Genomic DNA, 25,441 nt, shown 5'->3' with positions numbered 1-25,441 from the left:
ATTCACGCATTTACTCAGACTTTCTGATAATCTGGGAGAAGGTCTTGGTACACACAAACTAGTCTCTAACTCTCATGACTCTCCTGCCTCCACAGCTCCAGGGTTCGAACTCTTAAAATGTTCCTTGGTTTGTCAACACATTTTGACATGATTTACAGGCTCTTTCAGAATTCTCCTATTTATTTAAGAGCCACCCACCCAAACTGACACCCTTCTATGCGTCCTACAAGCTCTTTAGCACATACAGGTAGAGATAATCACAGAACAAAAGCCAGTTCAGACTTACTCACACATTCGGTAGATTTCTGAGCAGTTTTAACACTGAGAATCCGGTGAAGACTCCTGACGGCCATTTGAAAATAATAGGCAGGTTCTGGTGACTATCTCAACATCAAAATCATCAGACCCTTCAAAAAGACTGATTTAGCTGGGTATGACAGCTCACAGCACTCGGAGCAAGCCATGGCAGAACTCTGTGGTTTCAAGGCAAGCCTAGTTTATACAGTTTCTGACCAGCTAGGGCTACAGAGTGAGACCCTATCTCAAAAGGAAACAAACACAAGATCATAGAATTTTTATAGGCTGTGATCTGTCTTGTGTTTATTTTGGGGGGAGGTGTTGAGACAGAGTTTCTCTGTGTAACCCTCACTGTCCTGGAACTTGCTCCACAGATCAGGCTGGCCTCACACCCAGAGATCTGCCTGCCTCGGCCTCCTGAGTGCTGGAATTAAAGGTGTGCACCACCACTGCCCAGTAGCTGTTGTCTCTCTTTAACAGGATGAACTCCTCAAAACCGAAGACCAAAAAAATTCTAAGTCCACAACAAATGCAAGAGACTTCAGCCATGTTGTCTTTCAACTCATGTGTACCCACAGCGTATCAAGAACAGGGAACCGTTTCTTAGGATGCGCATATATTACTCCTCTGGTCACTTCCATACTTACTTCAGTTATACGACCTCAGAAATGACAGGAACTCGAACAGCTGACCTCATCTTTCTAGCAATGTCAGAATCAAATGACTGTTTTTGTTTAGTTTAGTTTTGTTTTTCCAAGACAGGGTTTCTCAGTAGCTTTGGAGCCAGTCCTAGAACTAGCTCTGTAGACCAGGCTGGCCTTGAACTCGCAGAGATCTGTCTGCCTCTGCCTCCCGAGTGCTGGGATTAAAGGTGTGTGCCACCACTGCCTGGAGATTTTTTTTTTTAAGATATAGTCTCACACATCCCAGATAAAATTCAAACTCTTTAAACAGCCAAAAGGGACCCTTATCTGACCCTCTGCTAGATAGCTGTGTGCTGCTATGCCTGGTGCACATAGTGCTGAGGACGGAACCCAGGGCTCCCTACCTTTATAACTTTGCTGACCTTTAGAGTTCTGAAGACCAAGTGCCTCACTGGGATGTTTTTAGCTCCTAGTCTGAAGTCAGCAACAGCCCCTCTCATAAGCCCTCATGGATGCACACATAAAATTAGAGGTGTTTTCCAATGTCCTTCTAGTTCTGACTCTTTACAGTTCCAATCTTATATGGAGAAGGTGAAACCAGACAAATAAAACCAAAGTCTGAGATTACTCAGTGCTGGTCCAACATCCCTGATTCAGAGCCCTAAAACCTAAAAAAAAAAAAAAAAAAAAAAAGCTCCAACTGAATTCATGTTTAGAGTTCCTCCCTTAAATATCTCACTATGTATGTGCATGTATGTGCAAATATCCCCAAATTCCCCCCCCCAAAAAAACCCAAATCTGAAACTCTTTAATGCTTAAGCATTTTAACCAAGCCAACCTACAGTCTACCATGTGATTCTTCTGAAGTACAGAAATCAAATTCTGCACCATAAACACTCTAAAATGTTTATAACCTGCTTAATAGTCTTAAGACATAGCCCACAGACCTGCCACATGATTTCTCCCCCTGCATCCCCCTCTCCCTGAGAATAATCCAGCAGTTGCCTCGCTCAGATTAAACCTGGTTTTATTAATTTGGTTGGATTTGGTTTATTTTATCGGTAGAGAAACCCACAACTGGGGATTTTCAAAATACCACTGCTGACTTGCACTAAGAGGGTAGGGGAGAAGTTTTCTTCCAACTTAGTACCAAGTATTAGTCCTATTGAAATACCAGGAGACCTAAGGATTATAAGATGTAAAAATACTCATTGCTATTAGCAGGGTAAATAGTGTTAACATTTTTATGTTCCTCTATAATTTTGTAGATAATTCTCTGGATTTAATTAATTGATTGCTTTTTCTTTGAGGCAGGGTTTCTCTGTATAGCCCATGAGATTGGCTTTATAGACCAGGCTAGACTCAAACTCAAGAGATTGTGGACTGCCTCTGCCTCCCCAGACCAGGCTAGACTCAAACTGAAGAGATTGGACTGCCTCTGCTTCTCTGCAAGTGCTGGGATCAAAGGCGTGTGCCACCACACCCAACAGATTGCTTTCTGATCCAAACACCAGCCACTGCTCTTCTCTGAGATGAGAGAAGCCACAGACTCCTCTATCTTGGATATCTTGTGTTAGTAGAGGACAGAAAGTAAAAGACTTCTTAAAACGAAACCAAACGGTGAAGGATAACAGGTAAAACTTAGACCGTTTAGAGTAACTAGAAATAAGGAGAAAAACATAGACACAAACTGTGCGTCAAATTGCTCTAGAGAACCCAGACTGAAGAATTCCATTTTGTGGCTAGTAATGTAGCTCGGTGGTGGAGCACTTGGCCTCATGGGTACTGTCTTAAGAGTTTCTATTGCTATAATACACCATGATCATAAGCAAGTTGGAGAGGGAAGATTTCCTCTTAGGCTTCCAGTTAACACTCTATCACTAGGGGAAGCCAGGGAGGATTCAAGTACACCAGGATCCTGGATGCAGGAGTGGAAGCACACTCCACAGAGGAGTGCTGCTTACTGACTTGCTCCTCGAGGCTTGCCCAGCCTGCACTCTCCTGGTACCCAGAGGCTCAGCAGAGGCTTCCTCTTTGTAGCTTCTGTCGAGCTGATAAGAAACTAAGCACTGGGCAGGGTGTGGTTAAAAAATAGCCTATCATCATTTTAACACAAGAGGGCAAAGCTTCTTGCTTTCTGGAGCTCAGAAACAATCTGAGAGCTAGGAGAGTCCCGTGGCACAGGCAGAACCTATCCTTAGCTGTTTCCCTGCTGAATTTGGTGCCTAGTTAAGTCTGTTGACCAGACTAGAGGCCTAATAACTGACAGAAGTTTGGACTCTCAGTGACTGAATTCTTTTTGTAGGTTTTCCCATAGTTTCCATTCAAGCAATCCTATACAAGGCAATGACCAAACAATGGGTCCTGCTTACCTAGTGACAGCCTCCAAGGGATTGACATATACTGTCAAAGGCAGGACCTGAGCTGCATGCACAGTATCTCGTGGGCTCTTGGCCTCTGAAATAGATCAAAGGGTACTAGCAGAGGACCTCAGTGGTCTCTGGGAAAAACTTGAATCCAGAGGCATGGGTGGGTTCACTTAGCTACACTAGATTTTCTAAAATGGGAAGAAGAATAAATCAACTGCTTCTAGAAAGCAGACCCAGGTCAGGGTTTACCTGTTCTGCATGTCTGGGAAATGTTAAGGCAGTCCCCTAGAGATTCTATTTCCCCTTACAAATGTCTGCCAAGGCCTTAAACCAGAAACTGACTCTCTCCTGCCTCATCCTCTCTCCATACCTCCTGACAGTGTCTGTCAGCTTTACCTCAACCTCTGCACGGGTCCCTGCACCCTCAGCCCTGCCTGCTCTCTTTTCCTGGGCTGTATAACGACCCTGGTGGCCTCTGGGCTTCTTGTCCCCTCTCCAGTGCCCATGCAGCGCACTGTGCACCTGGAGCCCGAGTAGTGAGGTTTTTTTTATGAGAATCTGCTGACATAACTACGCTGCTTAAATTTCACGATTATTTTGTTCCAGACAAACAAAAAGAAAGCCATCCATGAGCTAGACCTCTTCAAATGCTTTCATCTTTTGCCCTCTGTCCTCGACCAGGTAGTGCCCTTGAGTCAGTTCCTATCCCAGGCCTTCTACCCCACCTGCTCTGTGCCTGGACACCATGTCTTTGTTGATGCTGGTTCACTCTTGATGTTCAGAACTTGGCTCAAGGGTCACTTCTTCCCCTGGCCACCTCAGAAGTGGCATTGGCTGCAGGCTCCTGGCCTCCTGTTCTCTGTTCACTTGTTTGCTCTGTCAGTTAACATTTCCTCCGTTAGCTGGTCTATCATCGGCTTCCCTCCCCCTGGGACCAGAGCAAGGCAGTGAATGCCCTTGCCGATCTGTTAGCTGCAGTATCTCCAGTTCTAGGACAGGGCTTAGGGTACTGTGGGAATTTCATTAGCATGTGTTGAATGAGTGAGTAATTCATCACATCTGGGGTCAGTGCAGCAATAAGCATTTCTGATTTTTCAAAGCCAATGTGGTCACTTTAGGTCCGCTGGGCTAGACAGCCCCCTCCACGCATACCAACACTTGGACAGCTGACTTGGGGGTCATTAAATTGACTATGAAATAAAAAAAATCAATCCGTCAACTCGAAGATTGAGGGAAAAAAATGTTTTCTGGTCAAAAAGCAGGCTATCTTGAAGAAATGTTAACACGTCACACTTGTTTAAGCTAAACATGAAACGATGACCAAGACCTCAAATACCTACATGTCAGCCAATAACCAAAATTTGCCTGGGAGTAATCCGACTCCTGGATAGAATAACAAGGGTAATTTAGCACTTACAAGGTGCCACCTGCGGACATACTGTCTGTACAGCAGCAACAAAATCTAAGCAGATCAGAAGGTGCAAATATCAACTTTTTCAACTGAATGCTGGCAAGGTGGTCGGCTGGTAGCCCACACCTGTGGCTCAGCACTCTGGGAGCTGAGGCAGGAAGACGAGAGTTCCAGACCCACCTGAGCTCCACGCTGAGATTTCCCCATCTCAAAAAACGAACCAAGACCCCAAACAAAAACAGCACCACCAAAAAGGCCACGAAGATACAATTCCCCCTCAAAAAAGCGCCAAATAAAGAAATGAAATTACATTGAGACAGTATTTTCTGTCTAGTAGGTATTTTTGCTATATTTTCAGTCCTTCCAGTGTCCCCTGCCTAAATGTTTCTGGTGGCTTTCCTTGCCTTCAACAAAAATCGGTACTTAAGAACCTTATGTCAGGGCGGAGCATAGTGGTCCACATCTAGTCCCTGCACTTGGGAGGCAGCTCTCTGTGAGTTCAAGGGCAGTCCAGTCTACATAGTAAGTTTCAGGACAGTCGGGGGCTATATAGAGACTCTGTTTTACAAACAAACAAAAGCAGAGCCATTTGTTAGTGGCCCCAATGAATCTGCCCAGCTTTCCCTTGCTTGTTCTCTGACGGTCCACCTTCCAGTGAGACTAAGCCAGACTGCCCACAGCCAAGGCATCTGTTTTGTGCCAGCTGTTCTCTGGCAGCCGTACAGCTACGCCTCTGCCTTCCCATCTGGCTCTGGACTCCGACTCTCCTCTCCAGACCCTCTCCCTGACCACTTCTGTCCCTTCTGCGGTGGCTCTGCCACTCTTCAAAGGGCTTGGACTACATTCTAGACAAGCTGCCTTCCTTCTGTTTTAATCTCCATTGGCTTGCAGTCTTCGGGAATTACATTGCCTGGTGCCAATGCCACTGCGAAGCTCGATGTGAGTGCAGGATTGTTCGCATGCCACACAGCCAGGCATGAGTACAGGACGCCAGAGTCTGAACCCGGTGCCATGCTCAGAGGCTGCATCTCTCTTGTTAAGGGAGTGTGTGGATGTTGAGAAACAAATGAACCCCAGGGGACTTGGCAGGTGTTCAGTCAAGACTGCTCCAGTCGTTCCTTCCAAAAACTCGGCACAGAGGTCAACACACGGTAATTCTATCTGGGTGATGAATGAGGGAACAAATGAATTAATGCACGGATCAAGCCTAGTCACACCTACTCAACTGGAGCAGACTTTCAGGGACGACTTGAGTGTGAACTAATGAAACAGTGCTCCACCCTAGGGAGATGAAGGTAGAATATGTGGCTTTAATGTTTAACTTATTGTTTTACAAGTGTGTGTGTGTGTGTGCGTGCGTGTGTGTGTGTGCGCGCGTGCGCACGCACGTGTGTGTGTGTGAAATTTACGTGAGCATCCATTTGAATGACATCACTCAGGCTATAGTGAAGGATGTGTTGTCCTATTTCTAGTCATTTCTCAGCTACAACCTAACGCTAATGTTTTTAAAGGCATGTCATCTCAAATGGGAGCAGGAACTATTGTTTCCATTGCAGATAGCTGCTGAGATCTGAATCTAGTGTCAACAGCAATATTATTGTGCCCCAGCATCTTCCCACCCTTCATTTCCGTGCCAAATAGATCCAGACTTTTTCCCTCGGAGCTGGAGTAAGAATCAATTAAAGTCCATAATAACGTGTTAACTAGCTAAAACCGCAGTTAACAGGAAGGGGCATTTCAAACCTCGGCATTTTCGGCAGCAGAGCCGTGCTTTCATTTGCTCCCTAAGATCTATAATTGAAAGAATGCCGTGAGAGACGCCTTTCATCAGCTCCGTGAGCTACATTTCCTGCTTTGATAACGGTACAAGGAGAATCTAAGGCACTTCAAGCTACCCAATTACACTTGATTAGCGAGTCAAAATAACGTAAGAGCTTTTCATCACCCCAAGGAAAACTTTTGAAGAACTCTGTTACCCATGCTGCTGCACAAACACTAATCTATATCATTATTTTTTTTTACAAGAGAAATGTAATATTTAGTTAGTTGTTTTTTAATTAGGCGGTAAGTTAAAGCCTCTTATTCAACACAACTTTAGATCAAACAAGCAGGTCTATGAGAAGATGCGTATGGCTATGAAGCTTGGGTGGATTTCAGAGTTGACAGGATCCAGTGGACAAAATAAAACAGCATGCCTTAGATAGCCAAGGTCAGAGAACACGTCTGAAAACAGGATATGCACTCAGAAACATTGAAGCAGAATTAGCTGGTACCCCAAAACCTGTGTGTACACGCCATCGTCCTGATACCCCCAAACCTGTGTGTACACCCCATCATCCTGATACCCCAAATCTGTGTGTACACGCCATCATCCTGATACCCCCAAACCTGTGTGTACACGCTATCATCCTGATAACCCCAAAACCTGTGTGTACACGCCATCATCTTGATACCCCCAAACCTATGTGTACATGCCATCATCCTGGTACCCCAAACCTGTTAGTACACACCATCGTCCACTACCAAATTAAGTTGAAGATATCTGAACAGAATGAAAAACTAAGCATCACTTGTCAAGAAATCATTGAAGCCGGGCAGTGGTGGCACACGCCTTTAATCCCAGCACTCAGGAGGCAGACAGGGGGATCTCTGTGAGTTTGAGGCCAGTCTGGTCTGCAGAGCGAGTTCTAGAACAACCAATACAATTATGAAAAAAAAGTCTCAAAAAATAATAAATAAAAAAAACAAATCATTGAAAATGTCATTTTGAGATAGTTTTCCCTCCACTGAGGACAGGATACTTGCTTAATGTTGCCTAATAGTAAAAACAGGGGTGTAGCTTAATGTCACAGTCCCTGCCTAGCGTTTATGTGACCTCAGGAGGGAGGGAGAGACAGACAGACAGTGGTGGGAGAAGGAGGTAGGACAAGAAGGTGGGAGAGGGAGGGAGGAAGGAGGAGCCAGAGACTTTATAGAGCAGGAACTTTCTATATACATACAGCAAGCTGGTCAACGCCCCTGCCTTTGCCTGCCTAAGGCTGGTATTGCAGGCTGTACCCAATTCTCCTTAAATGTAGAGCATACTTAGCCAGCGTGTATCTGCTGTATCTGCTGTCTCAGACATTCATTTCTAGAAATTTAGCCTTTAATCCTAGAACTAGACAGCTACCTGGAGTTCAAGGCCAGCCTGGTCTACACAGTTCCAGGCTAGACAGGCATATATGGCAAAATCATTCGCTATACTGCTCTGGGGTAAACTGCAGTTCCTGGCTGTAGGCTTTGAAACTTGCACAAGGCCAGTTTCTACCAGGTCCATACTGTGACTCTGCTGTCCTCTCCCTGTTCAGCGAAGGGCAGGCTTTAGACCTTAGAAGAATTACTCCAATCAAGGAAAAACTTCCAACACAGTGAGAAGCTGGATCAAGTTTGGGTGTAAAGTTAACCTTCTGTGTAGTGTAGCCAGAGGGCCATCTCTACATCTCCAGGACAATGTGCTCTGAGGAGACACCACTCAAGGGCCTGGGGACTTTAGACTTCTGAGGTTTTTCTCCCCGAGTTTTTGGCTATTCCTTTAGATTATACTACACATGAAGAATTGGGGCTGGGAAGTAGCACAGTGTCAGAGCACATGACTAGCCTGTAGGGGGCCCTGATTTCAAACACATACCACATTTTAAAAAAACAAAAATCATAGAATTGGTCATGGTAAGTAAACCACGTGGCATCTGAATGTGATTCCCAAGGAAGGGAGAAATCATGAGGCATAGGTGGCCATTCTGCTGGACTGGATAGAAACATGGCTAAGAGACCAGCATTGAAACACATGTCAAGCAAAGAAACCAGAAGGCTGCTAAAAACAAAGGGGGGGGGGAAGGTTCTTTACTTTCTAAAGGAATATTCCCTTTACCTTTTAAAGTTAGCATAGGAAGTAATGGGTTTTCATCCACACATATATATACTCTGTTCTCATTTGTCCATGTTCTGGACAGGGGAAATTTCAAAGTCACTTTCCTATGAGTGATACAGACCCCGTCTATAAGCCAGCTTGCTAGGCCTGATGCCCAGTTTTCTTTCGCTCTGGCCCATCAGTGGAAATGCACACACACAGTAGAGCCACTGCACCCTCTATGGACAATGACCCAGCAGAAGAATGGAACAGAACATAAGTTCAGCTGTGGCAAAAGCAGAGCCTGTCTCTGGGACTGTCTCAACTGTTTCTCTTATCTCATCCATCAGCCTCCTGAGAGTGCCTTCCTTCACACTCCACCCGAAAGGTGGCAGGCCATAGAGCTAAGGGCGGGGCTAGACAAATGGTGGTCCACCATCCTGTGATGCGGGATAACCAAATCCCAAGGTCCTGGGATTCTAAGGCAGAAAATACAAAGAATAAAGGAAGCTGCCGGGGACCGGGGAAGAGAGAAGACTCCGAATGGCTATGAGGAGAGTGGAGACGGTAAGGCAGATCGATGATAGTCTAGACCAGAATCCCAAGCAGCCAACAGGGCTCCCCCCCCCCCCCGCTCCCCTGGCTGTCCAGGTTCCTCTGGGATGAGATGGCCTAGAATCAGGTTTTACTATCAGACATGGGAGAAGTGACCAGACGCTGGAGGAGGTGATGGACTGTCTGTCCTTGCGTTTTGACTGTGGGTGGCATTCTTGGGTTAGAGATGGATGTCTCGAACATCAGGAGTGGTTTAAATGCCCAATTCCCATGCAGCTAGTCTGCAAACAGATGCTGAGCTCCTGTGTGATCTACTTCATAAGCTGCAGAAGAACAAGTCAGTGCAAAGCCATTCTTTAGTCAGCCCGGGAAATAAAAGGATCTATTTCACTTCACAGGTTCAGGGGGCAAAGTCCTTCAACAGTGCACGAAGGGGGGTCAAGCATGAGTCATGTTTGCTGGTTTCGCTAGTGCTACCCCACGGATGCCGGGCACACACACGGATCCAGGAACTCAAGCAAGGGCAATCTCACCTCTCTAGCCCTGAGGAGCTCATACTAGCAGGCGGGCCACCCGTGGATCTGCTAGCTGAGGATGGCACGCGCCTCAGAGTTATCAAGGACCCTAACTGCTATAAGCAAGCAGGCATGGAACCACTTCTAAGAGACAAGCTGACGAAACCACTCCTGCGGATTATTCTGTAAGGAAACGGCACGGGTCCTGGGAGGCTGGAGAGAGCAGGCAAAGCCCACCCAGGTATTCACCAGTAGGAAGGACCACCACCCTGATGTTGCACACCTGGTATCCTCTCTCTGGGACTCCAGGTGTGGGCCACTTTACACGTAAAGCTGTTTCCAGACTCTGTTCCCCATCAGACACTTGTCTGTTCTGAAGCAAGTTTAGTGTATGGGTCTATGTTTAATTTCCTACAACGGGCTCCCTGAAGTAGAAGAAATTTTTTTTAAAAAAAGCAATGAATTTCCATATCCCTGAGCCCACTTAGGAAAAAGAATCCTACGCAGTAGGAAGTACCAACATCTAAGGCCTATGTGTATAGGTGTGGGTGGTGGCAATGGTGACAGTTAGGAAGCACTCTACAGCTTACGAAGGACTCCCCTTCTTCCCACACCTCCATACTCATTCAGTCAGCCATGTTCACTTTAAGAACAAATTATGTGATTAAAAGGAAAGGCCTGAGTTATTTTTAAAAAACAAAGAAGTGAATGGTTTTTTGGCCTGAAAGGGCATTCATTAGTTAAGACAGGGTTGTCCCCACAAGCCCCAGTTTGTCTATGAACTTGCGATCTCCCTGCCTCAGGCAGGCTTTCCAGGTAGCTGCCATCATGCCCAGCTTGCATTTTTTTAACTAAATAATTAGCTCCTATCACTACAAACTGGAAGTCTCAGAAGTGTGATGAGGAACAGAGATGTCCCCTTGAGAATAAATATCTTGTGTGTGAACTGAGACCCAGAATTTCTCTATTTCTCTTTGAACAAAGAGAGATCATAGGAACCAGGAGTGGGAGGAGTCTGGCGTGGTAGGTCAGGCTGAGATCCCAGCTCTTGAGAGGGAGAGACAAGAGGACGGGGGTTTAAAGCTGGCCTATGTTACACAATGTTCAAGTCTGAGGCCAACCTGAGCTACCTGAGTCCGTCTCAAGAAACTAAAATAAAAAGACCTGTATGGTGTGTTGTACTGGCTTCACGGCAGGCGAAGGTCTATCAGCACAGCGCTCTGCTTCTAGTGCAGACCGAATAAAGACCACTGCTCTTCACCACCCAGGCAAGCCCTACTGTTCCCATCAGCCACACGCACACCCCTGACCTGGTGTTTTCCTCTTAGATGTCTCAGCTGTGGCACCCACCCTGATGGGCTCTCCCCAAACTCAACTAGATTACCAACAGACTAAGAGGAATGGGAAGTTTGCTAGCTGTGTAAACCAAGCCAGTGTAAGGTAGGATACTGGCTTTAGAACAAGGAGTTTTTCCTTCTTTTATTTTTTATGAGCACTGGTGTTTGACTTGCATGCATCTCTGGATGAGGGTGTCGGATACCATGGGACTGGAGTTACAGACAGTCATGAGTCACCATGTGGGTGCTGGAATTGAATCCCGTGTCCTCTGAAAGAGCAGTCAGTGTTCTTAACTGCTGAGCCTCTGGACCCTTCTTAAATGCAAAATGCTGGTTTTCCAGGGAGGCTGTGTCCCCGTGGTTATGGCTACATTTGCTGTATGATAACGGACATCAAGTTCAACAGGCTACCGAGGTTAAATGGAGCTTGCAGCTTACAAATATATACTTACTAAACAAAGCAATTTATTCTTTCTGTTTTTGAGGGGATTTTTTGTTTTGTTTTGTTTGAGACAGGGTCTCTCTGTATAGCCCTGGCTGTCCTGGAACTCACTCTGCAGACCAGACAAACCTTTGAACTCACAGAGATCCACATGTACCACCACAATCTAACATTTAGCCTTAATTCTAACCATGAAAAGAAAAACTAAGACAAGGATGAGGTGAAGAGAGGAGTTTACTAACAGGGAGTTAGAGGAATTCTACGGGCTGATAGAACTGTTCACATACCCGCACCCTGAGAATAATAAACCCCAGGGAAGGGCTGGGAAATTATATTTTAATGAAAATGAGCTACTAGTGGATGGAAGCTCCAAGGTGCCCCTTGTTTTGTCCTTGTTTTGTTTTGTTTTGTTTGTGTGAGACAAGGTCTTGCTACATAGCAAGCTGGCCTAGAACTCACCATCCTGCCTCAGTCTCCTTAGTGCTGGGGTTCCAAATGAAAACCCTGACAGACAGTGATGCTTTCACGGAAACCCTGAGGTGTTGGGCTAGGGAGACGGCTCAACAGGTAAAAGGCACCTGCCATCAAAACAGACTACCAGTGTAGGGAACCCACATGGTGGGAGAAGAACCGACTTCCAGAAGCTGCTGACTTCCACGTGTGTGCGCCCGCACATGTACATATGCACACACAAATGAAATAACTTTGAAGCTTAATACCCACATACATAGGTCAAGAATATTCCCCCCAGCTGGGTAGTGGTGGTTCACATCTTTAATCCCAGCACTTGGGAGGCAGAGGCAGGTGGATCTCTGAGTTGGAGGCCAGCCTGGTCTACAAGAGCTAGTTCCAGGACAGGTTCCAAAGCTACAGAGAAACTCTGCCTCGAAAATAATAATAAAAGAATATTCCTGCCTACTGTCAGATGGGCATGTTCAATTGCCCACCAATGAACTAACCAGAGCACAAAATACCCACGCAGGAAGTGGTGCCAAGCAGAGCTGATCCACCCAGTCTTCCAGGGAGCCCGTCTCTAGTGAGCTGAGAAGGAAGTGCAGATAAAAAGTTCCTCATATATTCTCAAATAAGTTTTATATTTACTCCTCCCTCCCTCATCATCAGCAAGAGCACAGGATTCAGATCAGCCTGGAAGCTCAATACCAAAAGGGAGCCCAAAGGCAGGGTACCAAACTGACTGGCTTACCCATTCTCCAGAGTTACAAAGATGGAAGACAACATCACTATTCACCTCTAGTGGAGGAAACCAATCTCCCTGTCGCCTTATCAATCTATGCACGATGTATTTCTTTTATTGTGGCTTTTGTTTTATGAGCAACTAGCAGTAAAAAGTTTAATTTGATTTGCTTTGAGAAATTTAGTAGGAAAATACGATTAAAAGTTTCTTTCTTTACTACCTCATTAATCTCTTCCTCAGATTAACTGTGCTGGTACTCAGAGAAGCGAAATAAAGGCAGGTGAAGGGTCTGCCTCAGGTTCTGGAAACTGGGAAACGGGCCTCAGCAGTGGGACTGGCCCAGCCATTCCTGATTCCAATTGCCAGGCAAAGGCAGAAAGCCAATTGGGCAAGGGGATGCTAGAGAGGCTCATAGTCATCCCTTCTCTCTCTCTCTCTCTCTCTCTCTCTCTCTTTCTCTGTGTGTGGGGGGGGGGCAGCTCCTTTAAAAAAGGATCAGGGATGGAGAGATGGCTTGCTCCCCGACTAAGAGAGCTTCCTGCTCTTTTGTTGTTTTGTTTTGTTTTTATTGTTTTTCCAGACAGGGTTTCCCTGTAGCTTTGGAGCCTGTTTTGGAACTAGCTCTTGTAGACCAGGCTGGCCTCCAACTCAGAGATCCACCTGCCTCTGCCTCCCAAGCGCTGGAATTAAAGGCGTGCGCCACCACCGCCCAGTGCTTGCTGCTCTTGCAGAGGACTCAAGCTTCATTCCCCCATCACAACCACCTGTTATTCCACCTCTAGAGCCTTCTGAGCTGAGAGCGACTGTATTTGAACGCTCACACCCTCACACACACACACACACACGACCATACATGATTAAAAATAAAACGAATCCTTTAAAAAAGTTTTGAAAATTGGGGCAGATGCAATACAAGTATATTGGTTGGGGAAGATGAACTGCGGCCTGGTGGCATATAGCTTTAATCTCAGCAGAGGGAGACTGGGAATCAGAGACAGGTGAATCTCTGAGGCTGAGGCCAGTCTGATCTCCATACAGAATCCCAAGCCAGCAAGGGCTACATAATAAGACCCCCATCTCAGAAAAGGAAGGAAGGAAGGAAGGAAGGGAAGGAAGGAGGGAGGGAGGGAGGGAAGAAGAGAGGGAGGAAGGAAGGAAAAAGAAAGAAAGAAAGGAAAGAAAGGAAGGAGGAAAGGAAAAGAAAGAGAGAAAGAGAAAGAGAGAGAGAGAGAGAGAGAGAGAGAGAGAGAGAGAGAGAGGAAAAATAAATGTGACTCTGCTTAGAAATTCTGTAATGGATCAGAGAAAGAGAAATCTTGCCCCCGCCTCTGCTGTTTTGATTTAGAGAAAACCACACTTAAGAGCTGGCTTCAACATGACTGAATTCCTTTGACACAAACTCCCCAAGTCTCTGAGACCTATTTTCCACAGAAATGCTAGTTACGAGTTTCAGTCAGGATTAATTTAGCCTTTTTTTATTCCTACATGTATCAGAATCATTCATGGAGGGGAAGGTCTTCTGTATCCATTCCCAGAACCCTCTGAGGACATCTGGTCTCATTAAAAGATCAAATAGATACTCCAGATTCGTTAGTTGTTTAACAAAGTGGGAATCATTTTCTCACTGTACCGACGTTTGTGAGATAGTCAAGTCACAGGTGATGCAGAGAGAGGGATAGTGACCCGCCTTCTCTTTCCCTCGCGAGGTCTCTTTCCAGCAGGTGGGGCAGATAAGTCCATCCTGAACACAGGACGGTGTGTGACTAGTTCAGAGGGCCAGAGGCTTATGTCCCGTACGGCTGGCACTTGACCTGGATTTCAGTCCTGCTTCTCCTTCCGCCCATCTTCTCTGGCAGAAGGAGCACACACTGCACATGCCTGTCCCAAGCTGAGAGCACAGGCCTGCATCAGGACTGGCCTTCTGGCCAGCCCGAGTGTGCTCGCGGGACCTGAGTGCCTGGGAGGGAGGGCTTAGTGAGATTGTGTAAATCCCAGAAGAAGCACTCGCTGGTAGATCTACACGAAATGGCTCCCCAGTGACTGAAAAGAATTATTGAGGCTTTCTAAAGTGACTCACTCCCTCTCCGGGGTCATCTGGGCTCAGGGAAAACCTGTCCTGCTGATTATTAGCAATTTAATGGTGGCAGTGATGGACCTCTGATAACCCAGAGATCCGCTTCAGCTTTACTGGCAAAGGTCTGTGGTCTGGGAGTCAAAGGTCAGACCTTGTGTGTATGTGTCTGCTGTCTGTCTGCTTGTCTCTTTCGGTTTCTGTCCCTGTCTCTGCCCGCCCCCCCCCCCCATGTGTACTAGGGAGGGACACACACAAAGTCTACTTCTCTGACCCCGAGTCTCAGTTTTGCCTTCACCAGGGGCAAACAACACTCTCTGGAAAGACAGTCTAGCAGATAAAGTGTTTGCTTCTGACTCTTCTGACGCCTCCCCAGAACCCAGGTGAAAGGCTGAGTGGATGAGACGGCCAATCTGCCATCGCTGTGCAGGGGGAAGAGACAGGAAATGTGGCACTGGCTGGCAGTGAGGCTCACTGCTTTTGCACTGGATTCCAGGAAAATCCTCCCTGGACACAGAAGCTGGAGAGTGGAGAATGATGGACAGCACTGGACCACAAACCCTGGGCAGCAGACGTGCAGCAGGCACGTGTGGACAGGCACACGTGCGAACACAAACACACACATGCCCAGCCATGCACACATGAAAAGCGACAGAGAGGGACAGTGGGTGTCACCTGATTCTCGCCAGCATTGGCTCTGAAAACCTAGGCGAACTCTCTCTAGGCATGGGGGACTATGGATTCCACTTGGGCTTTTTCAAAAGTGACAAGGGGCAGAGTTTGCATCTTTCTACTCAGGTGCTATTGTTTAGGATGATGGAGACCAAAGCTGTTCTCTGTCAGAGAATGAAAACCAGGCCAGCGGAGGCAATCAAGTGTCCTCTTGATCCTCCCCCCCCTCTTTTCCTATTGTGCTCTTTGAGCCCCCCTTTTGTCATGGGTCGATTCCCGCATGATGCTTTGTGACTGAACCCCTTTTCACACATACCTCCCAGATAGGAAGCAAGCTCCAAACTAACCACCGGCCCTTCTGTTCCCCTAAATAAAATCTGTCTTCTCTCTTTCTGACACGGTAGGAAGTGTAGCTGAGCATGTGATCAAGGGGTGGTTGGCAAAATTGCCTTATTATCCTATTATTTCCAGGAGCTTTCTGTCCCGGGGGGTGGGGGTGTAAGCAATCTGTTCCCTAAGTGTATCACTTGATGGACCATTTACTCTGACAGTCCCCAGAAAACAAGCGCCTGAAGGTGACCACTCATTTCCCCAAATGAGACTTAAAAGTCACAACTTCAACAGAAAGAAAGAAGGCTTGGACTACAGGCATTCGGCCTGCCTTCAAGCCCATGCCAGGAAGAAGCTGGTTTGAGATGGCCGTGACAGGTAGGTGTGGACAGCCAGTGGACAGACCACAAAACCTTCCCTGGGGCAATACTTCTCCAACTGTGGGTCAAGAGTGATTAGTGGGTCATGAAATCAATTTAGTGGGTCATGACCAGAATAGAAAGCAAAACAAAACATGAAATGAGATGGGAGAACAGAGAGTCCTAGAGTGAGTGTGACATGGGGGTCACAGGACAGCACGTGGCACCTCGCTTCAGGGATGAGTGTGTACGTGAGTATGTGCAAGGTGTGTTTGGCATACCATGTTCCAATACCATGTTCCAATGTATAATGCATTTCCTACTGAGGGTCATACTTTAATAGTTTTGAAACTGCACCCCCCCATTCCCAAAGACCTGCTCTGGTTGTTTGTTTTGTTTTGTTTTGTTTTGTTTTTGTGGGTTTTAAAGATAAGGTTTCTCTGTGTAGCTTTGGAGCCTGTCCTGAAGTGGCTGTGTAGAGCAGGCTGGTCTGCCTCTGCCTCCCCAAGCGCTGGGATTAAAGGCGTGTGCCACCACCACCTGACCTGCTCTGTTCTTGGTTTTTTGGTTTTTGTTTTTGACAAAGTAAATTTATACACAAGCAGAAGAAATTCTCTTGCAGCTCTGATGAAGCCATCCTGAGGTTACCGAGTTCTACTTTTTGTTCTCTGGTTTTCTGTCCCCTGGTGCATTTTCCCAGCCCTCATAGGTACCCTGGTGTTTGTTTTTTTTTTTTCATTTTTCCTTTTCCTTTTCAATTTATTTCCTATGATGACAGCCAGCCAAGCACATTAAACAATAGTGTAAAGATGTCAATGTCCCATTCCAAACCAAGACATTGATATTTCAGGTACATTGAAGCCCCGTGCCTTTGGAAAGAAAGAATCTCACTCCAGAATTTAGCCACAAGAGAAGGACGTTTGAAAAATGACGACTTTCCCAGCATCCCTGGGGGCTAACTGGGGGCTAGCCTCATGCACTCACTAACCTTTTCTTTTGTATACATATATACGCATAATCATTATTCTACTGCTGATTGTCAAAACATACATCTCTTCAGCTGTGTTTCTAAAAGAACTTTGTTGTTCTTTTTGTTTGTTTGTTTTGAGTTGAGACAGGGTTTCATTCTATAACCCCAGGCTGGCCTTGAACTCACTGTAAGCCTCCTATCTCAACCTTTTGGTTATTGGGATCACAAGAATATGCATCGATACCAGGTTGGTTTTTGTTTTTCCTTTCAGGAATTCCAAACAAATATTATCTACAAAATTTTTAGAAACTTTAGGGAGAGATATCTTTATCTCATTCAACCTCATATTCATCTTATACAACTAACTTGCTACTTGGCTATTTTATAGGTTGCTTTGGCTATTTATTACAATACAATCATACCATCAAGGAACACTTGAGTCATACTGCTTCCCAGTGCCACGTTAATAATGTAAGACTGAATATAAGATTGTTAGACCAAGACTGAGTCTTTTATCAAACAACTACAATAAAGAAAGTACCCCTCACTGTGCCTGCAAGTATGTCAGACCTGCAGGCCTCTGCGCCTTTCGCATGCATTCACGTCTTTCCTTGCAGAACCACCTCACTGCTTCTCCAGCACTCTCCCGTCACACATGCAGTTTAATAGGCAAGAGCACCAAGACTTGGAACGCCCGATCCCTGCCCATGGCAGACACAGCTATAGACCCAGTCAAGTCCACCTAATTGCTCCTACTCTGCTTTACTTGTTTTATATACACCACTGCACCTTCCAGTTGCAGGCACAAACCACTTTCATTTTTAAGTAGCTCATCTGTCCTCTTAGGGACATGGCTATGAATATAAAAGCACCCAGAATATTAAAGTGTCTGGTTTTTACATTTTAAATAAAGGATGCTCTATCATAGAATGCGTCTCGTCTCTACTCTGAAAGCACCTGGCCTTATCATGCTCGCTCAGCGCTTTCTGTTTACTCTCTGCAGCCAGGTCATGTCACCTTCAGCCACCTTTCTGGGTAGCAATAAAGGGCAGGGTGCACCGCCACTGCATGCTGGTGGCCTTTTGTTTCTGCACACATAGGTGCTGGTGCTGCGAGACTTCTACGACAAACATTATCCCCCTCCCCTGCCCCCAGCACACAGCTTCATGGTTCCCCGCCCCTGTCTGCACAACACATTTTCATAGTAAGTAAGCCTTTCGGCAGAAAGTCTACACCAGGCTGGGTATCAGAAGCCACAGACACTCCTTGTCACCTCCCCCACCGTGACAGCAGAAGCACAATGTTGATTTTTATAATGAAAAGGCCTGAGAAAAATCAAAGTTAGGATTTTGCTTACATCGGGAATGGAATGATTACTTAACCAAATGTGGCTTGGTCATCACTCCGATTCCAAACGCCTAAAGAACTTTCCTGTATTAATTCAGTTTTAAGTTTCAGGAAATAAAATAATTATGTAGTTAAACATAGATCCTTATGCAAACAACTGCTGTGTTTACAACATACCAATCCATTTGCTTAAACCACAGAGATCTGCAAGGAACCCAACAGACAAGCACTCACCATTGGCTTACTCCCCATGCCATAGCAGTCAGCACCCTACTGGCATCTGCTCTGAAAACAATGGTTTTACCACCCTAATGTCAAGGCAAACAAATAATAAATGCCTACTTGATTCTACTAACCAGTGGTATCATTTGCACTTTGCAGGACCCGAGCAGTTAAATATAGGCGTTGTTTCCTCCTTTGAAAGGAAACCTTCAAGATGACATCATTATAAGATGGTTTGTGCCATAACCATTTTTAAAAAATGAGTTTAGTGGCTGTTTCATGTTATACTTGGGGGGAAACAAACCATCTCTTAGAGTTAAAAGCGCTGAGTGCACTCTGCTATATGGAAAACAAAACTACTTAATGTCATGTTAAACACCATACCCCAACTGGGAGCTACACAGAACGAAAGCCCTATCAAGCCAAGTTATAATAACCCTGCAGTAATGGTCACAAAACCCTCTCTTCTTTCAGTCATATACACAAAAGGAAAACCTATTCTAAGCACCCAGAGCATAAAGAACGGTCAGAAACCTAGTCAGATCTTTCTTGAGAGGAGGGTAGGTCATGACATGGCATACCTTCAGTTCTCTGAAGAAGATACTACTCCTGGCCCACTCAACGATGGTGAAGAGCGTCTGGTCCGCCATTTTGCACATAAGCCCAAATGTGTTCAGTTTTTCATGCTTGCCTCGGTTTGCCTGCTCTTGCTGTAAGAAAGTCGAGATTTTCACTTGAATTTGAGGCTCCTCTCGTTCACACTTCAAAAGTTCCAGTATCAGGTGTGGGATGCTGGCTGGGGAGCTTGTCTGGTAACCATCCATGTAGGAGTAACCCATCATTGACTCCGGCGAGCTGGTGTAGGGATCTGGGTACTCGGACTTGATGGCCCGGCTAGGAAAGTGACCATATGGTTGGTAACCTTGCAGGCTGCCATGGGGAGGCATTGTCATGCTAATGGGAGACGTGACAAAGGGACTCCTGTCATAGTCTGTGGGAGGCAAGGCAGCATGGTTCAGAGGTAGGCCTTTGGTGGAATGCATGTTTTGAATTGCTGAGGAGATGGTCAGGTCCGAGGGCATCGCTTGGATCACCTGAGACATGGCTTCCAGCTTAAGTCCATTGGCTCGAATGAGGGCTTTCTTCTGTTGCTTAAGGGCCCTGTCTCTCTTGTACATCGGCCCAAACTTATTTCTGCCTCCTCGCATGCGGTCAGCTCTTACGGCTATTGACAGAGGAGAAAGGAAGGAAGGGTATACAAGAGGGAGTTAGTAGCATTCTGCAAGATTTCTAGGCATTTCCAAACATTGATAATTCATAGGAAGTGAATTGTATGTGTGTGCGTGTGTGTTTGTTGTTTTTTGAGACAGAGTTTCTCTGTAGCTTTGGAGCCTGTTCTGGAACTAGCTCTTATAGACCAGGCTGGTCTCCAATTTACAGAGATCCGCCTGCCTCTGCCTCCTGATTGCTGGGATTAAAGGTGTGTGCCACCACTGCTGGGTGGAACTAGCTCTTGTAGACAAGGCTGGCCTTGAACTCAAAGATCCTCCTGCCCCAGCCTCAGGAGTGCTAGGATTAAAGGCGTGTACCACCACCGCCCAGCTAAAAAACCCAGATATTCCAAGAAAAAGAAATGTCTTCTGATGAATTCTTTCTTTTAAGTGGGTTTTGTTATCAAAAACACATTTTTGGTACCCAAGAAAGTATTAGTCCTCTGTGGACTAAAAACTTTCACAATAGATTTTTAATATTCTATTCATGGGGGGGGGGCAGGTTCCTTTCTGGATGGGCCAGTTTCTAGTATGCAAGCTATGTCATGGCTTCTCATGGAAGCCAAAATTGTATACCTGCTGTGCATCTGAGTGGGTTTGTGTGCATGGCACAAGCACCATTTTCTTCTTCTTCTTCTTTAAATGAAGAGAATAAACCCATTCTAGATTAAGTAGTTTTTCTCCCAGCATCTTCCTCATTCAGAGTGATTTTTGGATACTTTGTTACAAAAGTTAGTTAGGGGGAGGCTCTTGGAAAACCCCTTTCGCCTGGACTTGATGAGGCAGCACAGAAAAACACCAGCCACGCTTTGAATTTAAGTGGATTTGGCCAGAAGTAAAACAAAATCATTCCAAAGCTGTCCAGAGGCTCTGCTGGGCCACAGCGGTGTGGCTGGCAGTAGCGCTTCTCCCGGTCCACCACAGTGGCCAGCGATGACTGGACAGAACCCAGCAACCTTTCAGTCTGGGCCACGTGGAATCTGCTGCAGGTCAAGCTGAACGTCTCAACCTCAGATTAGCATTCGCACTAAAAAATTATTGTGAATTCTAAGTGCCCACAATGCTACACTGGGTCTAAGAGTTCTCCAATGAGATAATTTATCAAATAGTCTGCTGACCTTTGACTATGATGGGCAACTCACACACAATGAGCACAACGAAATATTGAGGTTAAAAACACACAGTCTCTTTTTTTTTCCCTGAAAATCAAGTGACATTGGGTGGAATGACATCATTTGAGTTTCAGCATTCTGTCTTCTGCTCTTGAAGTTAACATCTGCCACGATTTGGCAACTAAAGGGAGCGACGATAAAATTAATAAGCATCCATTATTTCCGTTCTCAATCTCCTCCTGAAAGTACTCCCCGTGCTCACAAAAGTGGCTGCTTCTATTTGAACAAATTTGTTAGCAATTTGGCAGATTTACCCCCCAAACACAACTCATTTAATTTTTTTTTCAGGATATCTGCCAAGAATAAGTTCTAGGTGACAGAAAACCTCCACATAAAAGTAGCTCGTGTCTCCTTGATCAAATGAAGTGCATCCTAGACCAGGGCTGGTCCCCCGCCATGTTACGTTATTTGCAGTCTGTTTAATCTGTGGAAGGCCAGAAGGTCAAAGGCTGGAGAATAGCAGCACGCCATAACAGCCATGAAGTACAAATTATTTACAGCGGTCACATATTAACCCCGCTGGCTGCCACGCTGAACCCCACAGCACTTTCCAGCAGTTCAGTGGGACTTTTTAAGGACCATTCTCTTGGGCTCAATGCTACCGATTTGAGTCCATTGCCTTGCATGTTGTCTGCTTCCCGGTTGTTGAATTATATAAATGTAGTTATTACCTTTTCCTTTAAAAAACAAATAGATGTATACTTTTATGCTATTAAAAACTGAAAGTCTATATAAGAAATTCCTTTCACAATGGAAAACTAACTTTTCTCAAGAACTGTGAAATGAATAACAAGTATGGCAAGCATACCAATTTTCTTTTAAAAAAAAATACTAGGGCATCTTGGTTTAGAAAGAATTAAGGGTTTTTTTTTTTCATTTTATTTTTCAATCCTTTACAAATTAATTGCATTTTTTCTCGGTAGACCTGCTTCCGTCTTGTTGACCTTTTCAATATCAAATGTATCGTACTCCAAACTAAAAGGGAGAGCAGGACAACTTTTATCTTCTCTTTTGTTCCCACGTGTAAATGACAGACGAAACAAAAAAATAGTTCCCATCATTCTCGATAGTGTTAAAAGGCTAGAAAGGGAATGACCCCATGCTACACGAACAGTGTTCTAAAGTCCATGTCCCAGGAGACTTAACTGGCAGAAGCTTACCTTCTAGCTTCATTCCAACACTTAGACATTTTTGGAATCGACAGTAAGGACAACGTTTTCTCTGTGTCTTGTCAATTTGGCAGTTCTGGTTTTCTATACATGTGTACCTTTTATTGTTCTGGACTGTTCGCTTAAAAAATCCCTACAAGACAGAGAAAACAGTGAGGCAGATTTGTAAGTCTAGCCTGTTTCTCCTCTTCTTGTACTCTAAGTAAATCAGCAGTAAACCCTTCCAATGTGCCAGGGAGCCCTTATGTGGCCCTGTGGTTGATTCACATTTCAGTACGACCAACCCTCCGCAGCAGTGCCTGGCCTCAGTGAAGTTTCTGGCCTCAGAATTATATTCCTGAAGAAGTATGTCCATTTCATACCATTTCGTTCTGATAGAAAAAAAATACACTCTATATTGACCATGTTTTTTTTTTTTTGAAAAAAATCTGGTTTCCTATTAATTAACATTAATGTTCCAAACAGAGGTAAGATACAGAACCTTCCATTGTTTTTTAGGTAATATCAAGCCATTTCGGTCACAGACCATTGTAAAACGCCAGTATTAGAATGAATAGCAAAACACCTCAGATCTTTTACAAATGTCAACACTCGACAGTTAAAAGGAAAAGGACTTCAAGAGCAAAATGGGGAAATGCTCCTAATGCCACTGGAACACATTCAAGGGTGGGAACTGAGTTTGAAAAACTCAACTAACAGAAACGATCTGCCCACTAGCAGGGACATGCGCACAGCCCACGGAGCTGAGATGAAGCAACGCTCAGGGGACTGCTCAGAGATACAGTGTGTGGCTTTCACACAGAGGTGACACCTCTTACCCTTGCTTATCTGACTGACCGCAAAGGAACAATCTTATTTTGTTGTGGAAAGTGGGGGGGGGGGGCTGGCTTCTAGCAATGGTTTAAATAAAAGCAGTTTTCTACTTCAAAAAATATGGTGGGGAAAAAAATACAGAAAATTGAATTTATGGGACTATAAAAAAAACTGACACAAATCCTTAAGATCTTGACAAGAGTAGTAATATAGGATAGTGACCGTACACAAATTCCCTGCATTTAAATAAGTCACATGATACACTTAAGAAAATTGTTCAATAATAAACTAAAATGTCATTTCTTGGTATCTTGATATAAATTCCAAAAGAAAAAAAACTTTAAATTACATTTGAAGTCTATCTGGATGAAATGATGCAGGTGGGAATTCAGATTTTCATCTCTTCTGGACTAAGAAAAATATTCCAACTTGAGGCACAGACTACTCTGAAGTTAAAGTGTTCTTGGGATACACTGTCATGCTTCCTTTCAAGAATGATGTTTTAAATATATATAAATCAAGCAGAATCAATATTTAGGAGGGTTAGAAATGAAGTCCTCCTATAGATACATCATTATGCCACAATAAACTAGTTTAAAGCCGCCAGACTGGCAAGTCTTCTAAAGAACATAAGTATCTTTGCCGTCTGAACTAAGTCAAACATATTTTAAGTTACTGGTCTCCCTTTGGCATCCCCTCCCCCCATTTTTTTAGTTGGAAAAAAAAAGGAAACAGCTTAAGTTTAGCTTTGAAGGGTAATCCAGTGGTTTGTTTTCTAGCCTAAACATTCTATTTTTTGGTAGCAGTAAAAAAGCGAACCTTGCAGCTTTCACAGGTAAGGAGACCATAATGGTACCCGGACACTTTATCTCCACACACAGGACATAGCTCTTCAAGATCTTCATCATAGGAGTAATTCACCATTTTAAATTGAGATACTGAAACAAAAAGAGAAATGTGCACATGTGCCCTATTAATTTCCAATATAGGTATTAAAGCTGGAAAAACCAAGGCATTTTGGCGGTTGATGACCAAGTATCATCAGGCAAAATATAAAATGTTTACCCAACTGGCATTAAAGAGAACTACTTTTACACAATGAAACCACCTCTGGGCATCAGTGAACATGCACTTCATAGTTTTTAAATTTAAAAATAATTCTAACTTTTTTGGTTAACATTTTAAACTGACCACTGTTCAACAAAAGCCAACAACAGATCAGAATAGAAGCATTGAACCATACAAAGCAACAACCTTATATTTCTTTTAAGCCTCTAACATCCCAAAATGTCACCTTTGTCTAACAGAGTAAAATCAGGCTGTAAGTGACTGGCACACTCTTGAAGTGTTTGGCTACAAGTATACCTCACTTTGAGAGGCCAGCAGTGCTAATTTACAAATGCTACTTGGAGAGCAATGAAGCCTCAGAAACATGCTTCTCAGAAGCAAATGCGCTCCCCCCCCCCCAACAACAGCCTGTGGCTCCCAAGGTTCAAGTCTGTTAGATTAATCAAAACATTCAGTTCCGTATTGACTGTAGTTCTGTTCTGGCCACTTTCATCTCCTCACGTTTGAAAATGTCCTGTGAAAATAAAAACAAGGAAGAGGAGAGGACACCCGGAAACAGACGAGGAAAAGAAACACACACGACAGTTTGCCAGAGTTCTAGAGCTTAGTAATGAACGTCACAAATTTCCCATAAGCACTGCAAAGCATAAACACCTCCGAGATTGCCCGGTTGAACAGAAATCAGGCCAGGCATACTGGCTCACTGTGGGGGAGTACTATGGCTAGGGACACTAATCCACAAGCGCCCCAGCAGTGGGGTCAGCAGATGTCAGTGGCCAGCAGACTCCAAGGAACCATCAGATGAGACTGAAAAACCACTTCGGTCAAGCCCCCATCCCAACTCCCAAAGGTTGGCAAACAGAGCAGGGATGGGCCAACATCCAGGCAAGGGGCAGGTCTGAATAACCGGCCAGCGCCGGGGCTCCCTACACCCTCTTTAAACCCTCTGTGCACCGGGCTTTGGGCCCCTTGCTCAACCCTCCTCTACCCAAAGGCGCACAAACTCCAAAGAGAGTTTGCTTTAAGTTAATCAGTGGCACGGCAAGGGGCGGGGCGGGGGAGGGGTACCCACAGCCTGGCAGAGGTTTCCTCAGATTTGTTTACTAAAAAGGAAATGGAGAAATAACCCCTACCCCCATAGCCAAATTACTATGCCTCTTTAAGTACCAGGTAATACCCTATTCTTTTAAAACAGTTTACCCCCACACACACACCCGAGTCTTGATGGAGTATCTGTTCTCCGACACAGAGCCGTAGACTATTACTTAAGTTGCCCTTAAAGAAAGCAACAGTTTGCAAAGACCTCGGGAAGAGGCACCAGCAAAG

General features: G+C 45.0%; 1 protein-coding gene across 5 annotated transcripts in view; it reads right to left on the bottom strand.

The window, feature by feature from the left end:
- The window catches only part of Nr5a2 (nuclear receptor subfamily 5 group A member 2), a 129,230-nt gene that overhangs the window by 89,492 nt on the left and 14,297 nt on the right, over nt 1–25,441 (bottom strand). For 4 of the 5 annotated variants that reach the window (XM_087906465.1, XM_048430942.3, XM_048430945.3 and 1 more), the window contains 3 exons: nt 23,867–23,985; nt 22,226–22,367; nt 19,204–19,847 (listed from right to left, as the gene is read on the bottom strand). In XM_087906465.1, coding sequence (XP_087762591.1) covers nt 19,204–19,847; nt 22,226–22,367; nt 23,867–23,985 — 905 coding nt within the window. Of the gene's footprint in view, nt 1–19,203; nt 19,848–22,225; nt 22,368–23,866; nt 23,986–24,769; nt 24,974–25,441 lie in introns of those variants that run through there. The other variant, XM_048430946.3, reaches the window with a different exon arrangement.

This window comes from Myodes glareolus, chromosome 5 (assembly GCF_982192425.1).
Source record: "Myodes glareolus chromosome 5, mMyoGla1.1, whole genome shotgun sequence".
Taxonomy (NCBI): domain Eukaryota; kingdom Metazoa; phylum Chordata; class Mammalia; order Rodentia; family Cricetidae; genus Myodes; species Myodes glareolus.
The sequence above is the reverse complement of the archived record's forward strand: the minus strand, read 5'-3'. Positions and strand labels throughout refer to the sequence as shown.